This window comes from Hyaloscypha bicolor, assembly GCF_002865645.1.
Source record: "Hyaloscypha bicolor E unplaced genomic scaffold K444scaffold_86, whole genome shotgun sequence".
Taxonomy (NCBI): Eukaryota; Fungi; Ascomycota; class Leotiomycetes; order Helotiales; family Hyaloscyphaceae; genus Hyaloscypha; species Hyaloscypha bicolor.
The window spans coordinates 375,469-389,085 of NW_020194588.1; the positions used below are offsets into that span (position 1 = coordinate 375,469).

General features: G+C 29.6%; 1 protein-coding gene across 1 annotated transcript; it reads right to left on the reverse strand.

Annotated features, from left to right (window-relative positions):
* Nucleotides 1–2,385: 2,385 nt before the first annotated feature.
* On the reverse strand, nucleotides 2,386–3,252 carry K444DRAFT_493954 (uncharacterized protein; the record flags this gene model as incomplete). The annotated part of the gene is made up of 1 exon (XM_024873255.1): nucleotides 2,386–3,252. A coding segment is annotated over one exon (867 nt), but the record flags the coding sequence as incomplete, so codon positions are not given.
* Nucleotides 3,253–13,617: the final 10,365 nt, after the last annotated feature.

Sequence of the window (13,617 nt, forward strand, 5' to 3'; positions counted from 1 at the left end):
AAGTAGAGATAATAGAGATTAAAGAGCATTTAAAGTATTAGAAAAGAACTAGAATCTTATAAACCTTCTTTAAAACTAGCTAGTTTAAAAGAGATATATACTTTTTAAAACCCTTATATAATTAGAGAATTTTCTGAGTATTATCTAAAAAATTTAAATTTCCAAGCTATAATTCTTAAAGGCTATTTTTCCCGCTTTAACTTCCTTCTTTTTCCTTTATTAATATTATTACTACTTATATAAGAACCTCTTATTTCTCTTTATTTCTCGTAATTATATTAATTATATAATAGTAATATATTAAATAATCTAGCCTCTAATAATAATTCTCTTATATGGCTTCCTGCTTCTAGTAATAGTTTCCTTATATAGCCTCTTATTTCTAGTTCTAGTTCTATAAACCCAAACTAGTAATAAGCTTTTAATTCTTAATTCTATCTATTATATAATAACTAATATTTTAAAGGCTTATTTCTTTTATTACTTTTAGTATTAGTAATACTTCTAATCTTAGTATAAACTAGTCTTTTTCTTAAGGCTAATAAATAATAAGTATTATAGGCTAATAATTTATTTTCTTTATATAATACCTTATTCTTTACTATATAATAAAGCTAACTAGAATATAGTATTATAATAATTAATAATAAGCTTTTACTTTTCCTCGCTAGAATATAATTATTAATTCAAATTATATTATAATTAGTTAAATCCTTATATAGTAATAGTTTTATATAAATAGTTTTCTTATTTAATAAGAAGGAATTAATATAATAGCTATTTCTTATATTATATATATTTATACGGGATTTAATAATATTATTTTCCCTAAATATATCCGGATTATATATATATAAAGTAATTACTATAGTAATTATAAGTAGCCAGATTATATTATAAGCTATTACTAGAAAGAAAATAATAATAGTAATAATAGTAATAGAGAGATTAGTATAGGAGATTATTGAGAATATAGTAGATATAGTAGAAATAGTAGGGGTAGCTATATAAAGCAAGAACGAATTATATAATATAATATAGTAAGAAAAACTTCTTATAATAGTAGAGTTACTTATAGTAGTACTATAGCTTAATAAAGGCCTTTCTAAGATTATATAATGGTTTTTAGCCTCTTAATAGTATAATTAATAGAAGTCTTTACAAAATAACGAGAATCTATAGGGATTAGCTCGCTTAGGAACGATTGGAACGTTCTATTACCGCCCGTTCCAGACCCCTGGAACGAATCGGCAGAAACCGATTGGTCCGGAATATCGCCAAGCCTGCACTGTATCAAGGCCGTTACAGATTCTGAGCATCCAAATTCGCACGCGAATCTGATTGGTGTGATTCCAATTCCAATCTCGTTCCAGGAATTCCAAAAAGATGGTATCTTCCTTTGTCGTGGAGTGGGAATTGGGTTGTACGACCTCCATCCTGGGGTCCCAATACCACCCTTGGTGCCCGTCTGGCATGGAAGTAATTCGGAACCACATCGAGCCAGAGCTTGAATAGCCCCCCCGTGATTGAATGCTGCCGCCATATGCATAGCTGTAAGTCCCAAAGAGTCCCTAGCATCGAAATCCCCCCATATACCACTAGAAGATCAATCACATCTGTATATCCTCGCATGGCTGTAAACATGATAGGCGTACAGCCTCCAGGTCCATTGGAATTGGGATTGGCGCCTCGCTGGAGTAAGTACTCCGCGTAGGCTTTCAATCCCAGGAACGAGCTGACATGGATTGGTTCGCTGCCTAATAATAGCGTCTTGTACACGTCTGGGTTGAGGTGGAGCCAAATGCTGAAGTCTCGGCTACCGCTGGTAAGCAAATAGTCGAGCTTTTCGAAGACTTGATCATCGTCGATATTGCTCTTCAGTACATGGGAAGACCAATTCTGAACAGAATATTGCATAAAAGGAAATTTTAGCAGGAAATCTTTCTTCTCTTGATCGCCACCCCATTTCAAATCGAAATCGTGAGCCGCGAAAGCTTTGAGCATATAGCCCAGGCATTCCGATGCAAGTCTCTTATGTACCCTTGTCGAATATAGCACCGGAAACCCTCCTTGACTCTCCTTGGTTATTCGTGCGTCATCTAAGAGGAATTCAGTGAAAGAATGGTGAATGACTTGGATAGTCTCGTTCTCCAAAACTTCAAGCAGAGGTTCACAGCAAATCCTGAGCACACGTTTTGCAGTCGGTATATCGGCGAATGGACCCTGCAAAGATAGAACAGCTGCAAGCTCCAGGAGACGAAGTGGGCGTGAGGCATGAACGACCCAACCGAGAACTTGTAGCTGGATTTCTTCCGATACCGCAGCGCGGATGGCATGCTCTCGGAGGAGGCTCTGGTATGTTTCAAACACCGATCGCATCGATCGCTCTAGCAGGCTCTGGATCGGCTCGTTGCTGCGAAGGACTTCATCGAGCATTAGGCGGGTCTGGAGAAACAAGTCATGTTCCTTGCCACAAGATCGTCCTTTGATGGAAGAGATTTCTTCTTGGTTTAAGTGCCTCTGTTGCTGACTGTCAAGTCGATGTGAAATGTAGGCGAGGATGTCAAGGTCAACGAGTTTGCCAGATAGTCGTAGAATCGTGGTATGTGCAGTTTCGGAAGGCATTTCAAAGCCTGGAAGAGGGCGGCTTGTGACCATGAGTTTGATTGCTTGTGGTCGCATGAAGTTCATTTTGAGAAGAGAGTCAGTGATGAATGCTTCTTGGCCCACTTGAACTTCGTCTAGAGCGTCCACGATGATGAAGACTTGTGCAGGGGTAGCGAGAGAGGTAAGCAATGCATCCCACAGGTCTTTGATCGGTGCGGTCTCTATATCTGGGAAATTGGCCATCAGTCGTTTCAGTTGAGATGCGAGCTGTATTGAGTGCGGGAGCAACTGTGCCAGAAAGTCGCGAACCAGAAAGATCGGTTTGCTGTTGGAATCTACGATATGCCGAAAGAAGAAATACAAGACCAGATGGTTCTCCTTCTCTAAAAATGTCTTGATTAGATTCGCTGCCACGACAGATTTGCCACTTCCTGGAATGCCCTTGATCCAAAGAGTGCCGACATCCTCGGACTGGGACCACTTCTCAAATTGGTGGGTACTGAAGATCCAATTTCCAGTACCAGGGACGTGGACTCCTACATGCTTTCGAAATTCACTGGCCTCAGAGGAGTACTCGGTAGGTGCCAGCCACTCGGTAATGTTTTGCACTGATTCTTGACTGTTCTGCGAGTTCGCGTCTGGATCTGTTAGCTTTTGATACGCAAACAAAGATCTTCGCCTACCTGGATGCTCAATTATCACAAAATCTTGGCTTGCCATTGCTGAAAGTCCGGTGTACGTAGAAAATGGAGCAGAGATGACTGGAGTCACAATCAGGTGGAATATTGCAACCCCCCGCCCTGCTAACCTTATTATCTCTGTGGTTTTGCAGACTGCAGGGTGGCGTGAGAAGCCGTCGGAGGATATACGTTTCGTTTGATGAAGCATCCTAGAACTCGAATAATTTATGATGGCATGTAGGAATTAGACATTAGAACTCCTTCGGGATTCTCAGGATCGTGCCAAGGATAGCAAAAGCAAGCTGAAGGGGGCAGCTGAGTTCTCGTGACTCAACCCTAGAAATGGCGTCTCGTATCTTTCAAGCCACGAGAATGTCGGCCTCAATGGTTATTCTTGAGCGAGTCTCGTGACGGGTAGTAGAGACGCGTGACTGGCCATGATAAAACATTCGAGGCACTGTCTTGATCCTGTTCAAGTTCAGATACAGTAGCCTTTGAGACGTTCCACCCCTGATTTTCGCGTAGAGTGCTTCCGTTTACGGAAAGCCGTAAGGATCAGAAGACCAAGCGATTTTCGAATCTGGTTTTCGACCTTCGATATCTGATTTGTGGCACGTGCGCACCCCACCAAAAATCGCCCGTAACCAAAATACCGTATTCTGCGGGTACAATTACTATTATACTCGTATATATAACTTATATAGAGGTAGCCAAAATAAAGCTATTCGCAGTTACTAAATATACTAATATTTATATTTATCTTTACTATAATATCTCTAGTACTCCCTCTGCCTCCGCCCCTACCTTCGCCCCCTTTTCTTAACTACTATTAACCCCCCTTTAACTTATATAGTCCGTATAATAGATCCTATAGATTATAAGGCATATCTTCCTTACTATTATTATTCTCGCTATTATTTCCTATAATACTTGAAATATCTCTATTTCTATTATCCTCTTTATTCTTATTCTTATCTTCTTTCTTTCTCTTTCCCTTTCTCTTTATTAATCTCTTTATTTTATTACTCTATTTCGAGGGTATTTGTGGTTTTAAAGATTAAGGTTTTATAAAGGCTAACTTGGAAGGAGCTAGATCTTTTAGTACTATATTAAGGCAGTATAAGATATATACTCTACTACTATTATTATATCTATAATTATAATAGACTCGGTCGAATTTGCCCTAAACTTATATATATTCCTACTATAGGCCTTTGGGATTCTTTTTTATATAATTAATATAAGATATAAGTATTAAATAGCCTCGAGTTTAATTATATATTATCTCTAGGTTTACTATAATCTTTGGATTATTCAAGTTAGCTAGCTTCTTTTTAGAACAAAACTTTATATCTTAAATCTCTAGTATTTTATAAATATCCTTTATAACTTATATTATCTTATTAGGGATATTAAAAAGCTCGAGATAATACTATTTATTAGTAGTAATAGGAGAAGGCTATAAGGTATTTAAGGAAAAAGGAGAATTTAGTAGATTTAATAAATTATTATTCTAATATTTAATTAGTACTATATTCTAGCTTTTTATATAGGAAGAGTATAACTTACTATTTCTTTATAATACCTCGAGTTTTTAAGCCTTTATACTCGAGCTATATTATATTACTTATTTTTACTAGATAAATATAGATTATTAATATTACTAATATTATATATATTATATCTTTTCTTTTTTTTAAGAACTTCTTTAGTAATATAATAAAGAATTATATTTATTTTATAATAGGAAGAAAGGCTTAAATAATACTTAAAGGAAAAAAAAAAGAAAAAAAAAGAAAGTTAGGTATAGTATTATAATTAAGAAAAGAAGAATTAGTTAGAAGGAAAAGAAGGCCTTTTTATAATACTTTTTTTCCGAGAAGTAATTGCGAATTTAGAGTTATTTTTATATTATAAAGGCCCAAAAAATATAAAAGAATAAATTTATAAATAAACTAGGAGATCGGATTAACTTTCCCAAGCTTTCTCTTTTATAAAGTAATAATAAATTCGCGAATAGAGGTAATAATAGGATTAATAAACTAATTAGAAAATAGAATTAATTTTATAGGTAATAGTATTTACTATACTAATATTACTTTTATAAAGGGAAATTATAAAATATGATTTCCGGGCCAAATAGGCAAGTTAGGTAAACTATATTTACGGGTTTATTACTAGTATAATACTAGAATATAGATAAAGAGTTTCTAGTTAAACCTAAAAAGTATAGAATTAGATTAGAAAGCCTAATAATTTTGGAATTATATAAATAATAAGTTACTTTTTCTAAATTTTATATTAGTTTCTCGGATCTAGAAAATTATATAGTTATATAATACTAAAAATAAGCTTTCTTTATATATAAGAAATAAAATATTAGTATTATTTTATAATTTAGATATAGTATATCTAGATAATATAATATAAAAACAAGACTATTTTTAGTAGTTATAATATTATATTTTATATAAATACAAAAGTAGGGTTTTTATACTAGTATAAACCAATATTTAAAGACTATATATTTCCTTTTTTCCTTATTCTTTATTCCTAATTACTATTACTATAACTTGCAAACTATATTATATTATAGGAACTAATAGAATTAATTCTTAATTATAGGAATAATATTAAGCTTAAATTAAAGAGCTCTATTATATTTAAGAGAAAACTCTTTAGGATATTAAATATATCTTATAACTAGAAGGGTTTAATACTAGTAAGACTAGCTATATTACTTAATTATAATAATGAAATACTAAACTCTTTCCGGATTAATAGCAAGTAAAATATAAGGTATATCTCTATAATAAGAAGCTAGTTAAGATAGTATATTATCTCTAGTATTAGAACTATTTGCCTAAATATATGCTTTAGATCTTTAATTATAAACTTAATTACCCTAGGCTTAATATATATATCCTAAAAATAATTTAGTACTATTATAAGCTTTAGCTAAGATGAAATTAATTCGATACCAAGTATATTAATGCCCTTAAGAAAACTAAAGAATTTATTCTTAAGGAACTAAAAAGTAGTTAATTAATCCGGTATAACTATAAGAGGATATATTACTAGGTCCAAAAAAATACTAGTAAATTTATATCCTGTAAGGAGATATAGCAGATGCTTAGGATATTAAATAAGATAAGAATAAAAGTGCGAGATAAGTATAAGGATTAGAAATATAGAAAGTTTACTATTAAGGGGCCAGGTTAATATTAATCTATAAATAGATATAATAAGTTATTCTATTATGGCTTCCAGATCTATAATATTATTAATATATATTCTTAAATAATAATTAGTATTTTTATTAGTATATTAAATTATATATAGATTACTATCCTAAAGTTTTATCTTTTTTATATTAGGAAATAGGGTTACTTTCTAAAAAAGTTATTAGCTAATAAAGGCTAGGAGATACTACTTATAGTAATTATATAAGTCAAGCTCCGGCGGTTAGTAAAGGATTATGATTTACTATAAAAAAAGGCCTTTATTTACGGGCCCTTAATAAAAAATTAGTATATTAAGATATAATAAAATACCTTAGCTAGTAGGCTTATAGAGACCTAGAGATAGTTCTTTAAATCTTTTTATAATACAAGTATCTTTAATAGGGAATCTTACTATAACCTAATTACTATTCGATTTATTTATATAGATATTCTTTACTAATAGATTAATAACTTTATTCTTTTTTATAATATTAGTCTAATTTGCTCTTAGTAAGTAAGAGCTAATTACCTCTAGTCTAGAGTTCCAGAAAAGCTATATAATTATTACTAGGGAGTTTATTATTATAATATTTCCCTAATAAAAATAATTAAGTAATTGCTTTTTAAGCTTAAAAAAGAGATTATGGGATATAATTATATAGTATATTAAATTCCCGAAATTAAAAAGCTTTATATAACTTTCCTTAAAGATACTGGTATTATATATACTATAGATGAGCTTAAAATAGGGCTAGATTAAGACTATATTAAAGTATATTAGTTCTTTTATTATATCCTCAAACTTTATAAAAAGAGAATTAGAAAGCTCTCATTTAATATTAAGCCTTTTTATAGGGAAAATAAGTAATTAGAAATAGTTCGAAAGGCGAAATAGAGATTAGAGAATATAATTATAGTAAATTAAGGACCAGGAAATATTAAAGAGAATAATCTTAATAGTAAGGTTTCTATAAATAATAAGAAATAATACAAGAATAATTTAGGGAATTTAGAGAATAAGGGAATCTTAGATAACTTATTTAATAACTAATATTTGGGCTATAAAAGTTTATTTATACTAAGCTTCTTAAAAGTAATATTATAGCTATATATAAAGATATAATTCCTTTAAATTAATATAAGGAATTACGTAGTTATATAACTTTATAGAATTAGCTAGTTATAAAAATACCCTAAAGCCGGAAACTCACGAAAAGTCTTAAGGGCTTTAGGGTATCCGGACTATTACTAGTACTTAGTACTCTTTAGGAAAAGAATATAATATATTTTATAATAAGTAACCTATTATAGACTACTTAATCTTGAAGTTAAGTGGGAAATCTGAGGGCTAGGCTTGTAATTCAAGTCTTATTAAGGTTATTAAAGTCTTTACTAGCTAGTATTATAGATTTAATATAAATATTACGGGAATTCTATAGATTTTATCCTAATTTATCTAGAAAGCATATATAGTATGTTTTTTTATTTATTCCGATATTTATATATAATTCCTGAGAGCCAAATTATTATCTAAGGAAGAAGTAAGAAGGCTAGACTAATATCTTTAAAAACTAAGGCCTTAATAAGTCTATCTAGAAAAGCTTACTAATTTTTCTAAAAATAACCTAAGAAAAGTTTGAGTTTATTATATATTATAACTTATATAACTAGGAATAGGGATTACTCTAATAGGCTAGAAAGAGTTTCTTATATAGCTTATTTATATAACTAGAGATAGGAACTTGAGTTCATTATATGAAATTACCTATATATAGAGACTCCTACTATAAATTCCTTATTTGGATTAATTAGTTAAACCTATTTTTAATACTAAATCTTTATTAAGGTAATTTCCTGCTTCTAAAGGCTTTAGATAAAGTAGCTAATAAGTTTCTTAGCTATTAGCTAAGATTTATTAGCTAGAAAATCTATAAGTAATAGATAAGATTATAAAGTAGAACTTTCCTAACTATAATACTATATGTTTTATTATAATATAAGGTAATTAGATATAGAAGCCCCGTTAAATATAATATATCTGAAGCTATAAGTAATATCTCGTAAGATATAGGGAATCTTAATACTTAACTAGTATTATAGTCTAGTCTAAAGGCGCCTGTTATTCTTTATATCTAATTTAATAGAAATAAGAAATACCTATATTTTAACTCGAGAAATAATTAGGACTTTTATATAAACTTAGGGTAGTAGTTTGTTTTATAGAAAAAGAATAAACCAGAATTACTTATACTATATTAATTTTTGAGAAAAGTTATAATAAATATTATAATTCCTGGAATATTTTTAAGAAAGCTTTCCTGAACTAAAATAAGCTAGTTTATAATCCCGAAAGATCTATAAGAGTCTTATATGTCCGAAAATATAAGTACTTAAAATAAATACTATTTGAGTCCTAATCTATAATAAAAGAAAAGTAAAGTATATAAAATAAAATATATAAAGCAAAAGTAAAATAAAATACTCGGGTATTTAATAAATAGAAAGCCTAACTATAAGTTATAAGAACTAGTACTAACTAGATATATATATAGTAATATTAAAGAAAAAATAAGGCGAGAGAGATAAGGCAAAAGAAACTAAAAAATAAGTTAGTATATATTTCGTAAAAGAAAATAGAGAAATATCTAAATAGCCTAAAGGCAAGAAATATATATTAAAGAAGTTGAGATTAGAGGGAAAAAGGCTATTTCCTATAAGAATAAGTTAGTATATATTCTAAGACAAAGAATAAAAATACTTAGTAATAGCCCAAAGGCTTTTATAAGTATTAAAGAAAGAAAGAAAATATTAGAGAAAGAGAGGAAATATTAAAGTTTAGAGAAATCTAAATAGAAATTAGCCTCTTTTTAGAAGTTTAAGAAAAAGTATTCCTAAAAAGCCTAAAGATATAAGAGGTATTAGAAAAAGAAAAAAAGAATCTAAAATTTAGCTTTCTAAAAAATAAATAGGTTAAAGACTTATAATATAAAAATTCTAGATAAAAGTGACTCGGAAGTAGTAATTAGGTACTAGCTCTTAGTATTATTAGTAGAGAATTTAAAGAAGGAGGAATTTAAAGAAAGAGGAATTAAAGAAGAAGGGGTTCGGAAAAGAAAGGGTTAAAGGAGAAGGGGTTTAAAAGAGGAGGAATTTAAAAAAGAAAGGATTTGGAGAAAAAGGAATTAAAGGAGAAGAGGTTTAAAGAAGAAGGAGTTAAAGGAGAAGGAGTTTAAAGGAGAAGAGGGAGGTTATAGGTAATTAGATACTAGCTCTTGGTATTAATAGAGATATTAGTAAAGAATAGTAAGATACTAGCTCTTAGTATTAATAGTAAAGTCAAAAAAATATAAAAAAAGAATAAAGATTTTAGAATAAAGATAGAATAGAGTTATATTTTTATAAAAAAAAAGAAAAATACTAGTATAAGGTAATTATATTATTAAATTCCATATTTACTTTTATTATTTATTAAGGATATATATTTCTTAGAGAAAAGTATTATTTAGTATTTCTAGAAAATAATAATTTAATAATAATATTATTAAAAAAACTAAACCTAATATATTTAAGTATACTAAAATAAGGTAATTATTTTTATATTAAAAATTAAATTATAGTATTACTAGATATAGAGCTATTTTAGTTTATAGACTAGGCTATATATAAAGATCTAAGGATATTAAAGCTTATTTGAATTATTTATAAAATAGCTATATAAATAGCTAGTAATATAATAAAATAGTATTATACCTTACCTAATTAGGTTAATAATAAAGCCCTTTACTATAATAGATATATAATATCTATTTTTTGAGATATTATATAGTTAGAGGAAAAAGGCATATAATTATATAATTCCCAAGTTCTTGAAATTAACTAGAAATTAGTTAATTAGAAATAAGTAAATATTGCTTTTTATATTTCTAATTTAACTAGCTACTAGAATAATAAGATTCTTAATATAACTAATTTAATAATACTAGGAAATCCAGATAGTCTCTTATTATTTATATACTTTTTCCTTATCCTTAATAAACTATAGAGAGCTCTTATTAATATTAGGCCTAATTACCTCGAGAGATCTAGAGCCTTTACCCTAAGCTTCCTGGATTACTAGTACTACTAATCCCGAGCTTTTGCCCTAGATTTCTTATATAGTTACCTAAAAGGCTTCTTATATAGTAAATATTAAGCTTTTACTCTTATCTTACTAAATAACTAGCTTACTAAGCCTCTCCTCGTTTTGTGCCATATAGTCGAGACTCTATTAAAAAGCCTCTATTATAAGCCTTATCTCCTCTTATAAGTCCGTAATCTCTAAATTCTTTTTTATAAGATTATTAAAATACTTTAAACTTATAAATAATTATTTCCCCTTAACTATCTTGCTTTAAGAATCTCCTAAAAGAAAAAAAAGTATCTTTATATTTAGCTTCTTAAGATTCTTTATATAAATTTCGGCAAGACTTTATTTTTTAATTTTAAATTCCTCTTTTATAGCTTTTAAAAGCCGTATTTTCTTATTAAGCCTATTTATATAGGTATTACTTTCTTTAATTACTATATTCTTCTCTTTTTTAAAGCTCTATTTTCGTATCTTAAATTACTTCTTTTCTTTCTTAAGATCCGCTAGCTTCTTTTTTAATATATACTAATACTTATTAATATAATCTTTTATTATAGACTCTCTTAGCTACTTATATTATTTATTAAATATCTTATTAAAGGGCTTCTCTAAATTACTAGCTAGAGTAGGCTTAGTAGCTAGAATAGGCTTACGGGCTAGAGTTTTAGTAGCTGGAGTGGGCTTACGGGCTAGAGTTTTAGTAACTGGGGTAGGCTTATAGGCTAGAGTTTTAGTAGCTAGAATAGGCTTACTAGCTAGAGTTTATAAAGACTTAGATCTCTTGCGGTTCTCTTAATAGATAATACTAAGTTATTTACTAGTACTTTAATACTAATATTACTTCTCTTTAGATATATAATTATTTCTAATTATATTATTATTAGAGTTATTAGTATTAAGGGTTTTTAATAAGTTATTAGTATTAGGGATTGTAACGTGTGAGAATTAGGCTCGCACTATAGTTCACTAGACCAAAAGACTATAGTATTTACCGCACGGTGAATACGCCTAATTACGGTTAAATGGCTGGATCGTAGTCACGTGACAGCCACACGTGACAGGGATTATTATTAAATTAATTATTAGCCCTTTATATAGTTAATAATCCTATAGAGGCTACTTTTTTTTAACGGGAATAAGGAAATAGAGTTTAGGCTCTTAATAGTTTATACTAGGATATATTTTCTTTATATATTTAAGGAATTATTTAAAAGTGCGATTTTCTCTAAATAGAATCGGGAAGTCCGGAACTTTAGAGCAGGTAACCCTACTAGTAAGGTAGCCTATAGTTAGGCTTTAATCCTCAAGATCAAGTTTATAGTATTTAGTTCTTCTAATATCTTTCTAGATATTAGATTTTAGGAGGCAATTAAGTACCTAGCTACTAAGCCTTATAAATGTCTTATAAGAGTCAAGAAAAAATAGGAGTTTTAAAAGAATAATCTACTTAAATAGCTTCCCAAAATAGCTAATATAGTAATAAATAGTTATTAATAAGCCTATTAGTAAAGGCTTATTAGTAGGATTATGGCTATATTTACTAGTTAGCCCTTCTTTATTATACTTTCTCTTATTATTTTCCTTTACTTTTAATTCTCGCTAACTATAAGCCTTAGTTAAAGTATTTTTTTGGAGCCTTGATTTCTTTTTCTTTTTCCTAGTAAAGGCAAGGTTATCTTTCTATATACTACGAAAAGTATTCCTAGTAATAGTTCTTTAGAGACTTTTTCTCTTCTTTCTTACCCACTTCTCTTTCCTTTCCTTCTCTCTCTCTTTTTTATTCTTTTAGAATTTGGCCTAATAGGTATACTAATTTCTAGTACCTACCTCTTTAGTACTATTATTATTATTATTCCTCTTATTATTCTTGGAAGGGCAAGAGGCAAGAGGCTTTGGCTTTGGCTTACGGGCCTTTTATAAATACTTCTTTTCTGAGGTGGATTCGATCGGGCTTAAGGAAAAAAAGACAATACTATAGTAGCTATAAAAAGGGTTAATATCCTTCTGCTTTTAGTACTTTTCATAATAGGCTATAGTATTATAATATATAAAGTCTTGGATAAGGTAGTTTTAAAGAAATTAGATTAAGAATAGGAGTAAAAAAAAGTAAAGATAGTAATCTAAGAAACAAGAATATAGTAGGAAAACCCCTTTATATTAAAGAATTAGTAAGACTATCTGTCTCTATTTTAGGTATAAATCCATACCGAGTTATCCTATAGTATATTTTCACTTATTATTACCGGTTTCGGATATGCCTCTTACTAACTAGTAACTCTATATATATCCTTATTTATTACTACCGGTTTCGGATATATCTCTTACCGGCCGGCTACTTCAAGTATATCCTTATTTAGTATTACCGGTTTCGGGCAGGCCTCCTATAAACTAGTAACTTCATATATCTTAACTTATTTTTACCGGTTTTAGATATGCCTTTTACTAACTAGCTATTTCAAGTATATCCTCTATAACTAATTCTCTAATCTAATATAATTCTGTTCTTCTATATATATCTTATATATATAAAGCTAGTTATATATTAGTAAAAATAGAGAGAAGGGGTAGAGGAATATTACAGGTAGTAGTACGGGGCTAGTATAACCTTATAAGAATAATTCAGAAGTATTATAGTTAATTATATTATAAATTATCTATATTTAGAAATATGATTTAATTATATATACGAGTCTTATAATAGATAGTAATAAAGGGACTTAAGTTAGGTGTGGTTATGCCTGCAGAATGCGGTATTTTGGTTGCGGGCGATTTTTGGTGGGATGCGTACGTGCCACAAATCAGATATCAAAGGTCGAAAACCAGATTCGAAAATCGCTTGGTCTTCTGATCCTTACGGCTTTCCGTATTCCGTTGCCCCACCCCTGCACGCTTATCTTAGCTGAGGGCAGCTGTCTTAGGCGGGTAGGGCTGAGTCTCGCTGGTTACTGCGACCATTGATGCCGTCATCTGATGTCACTGT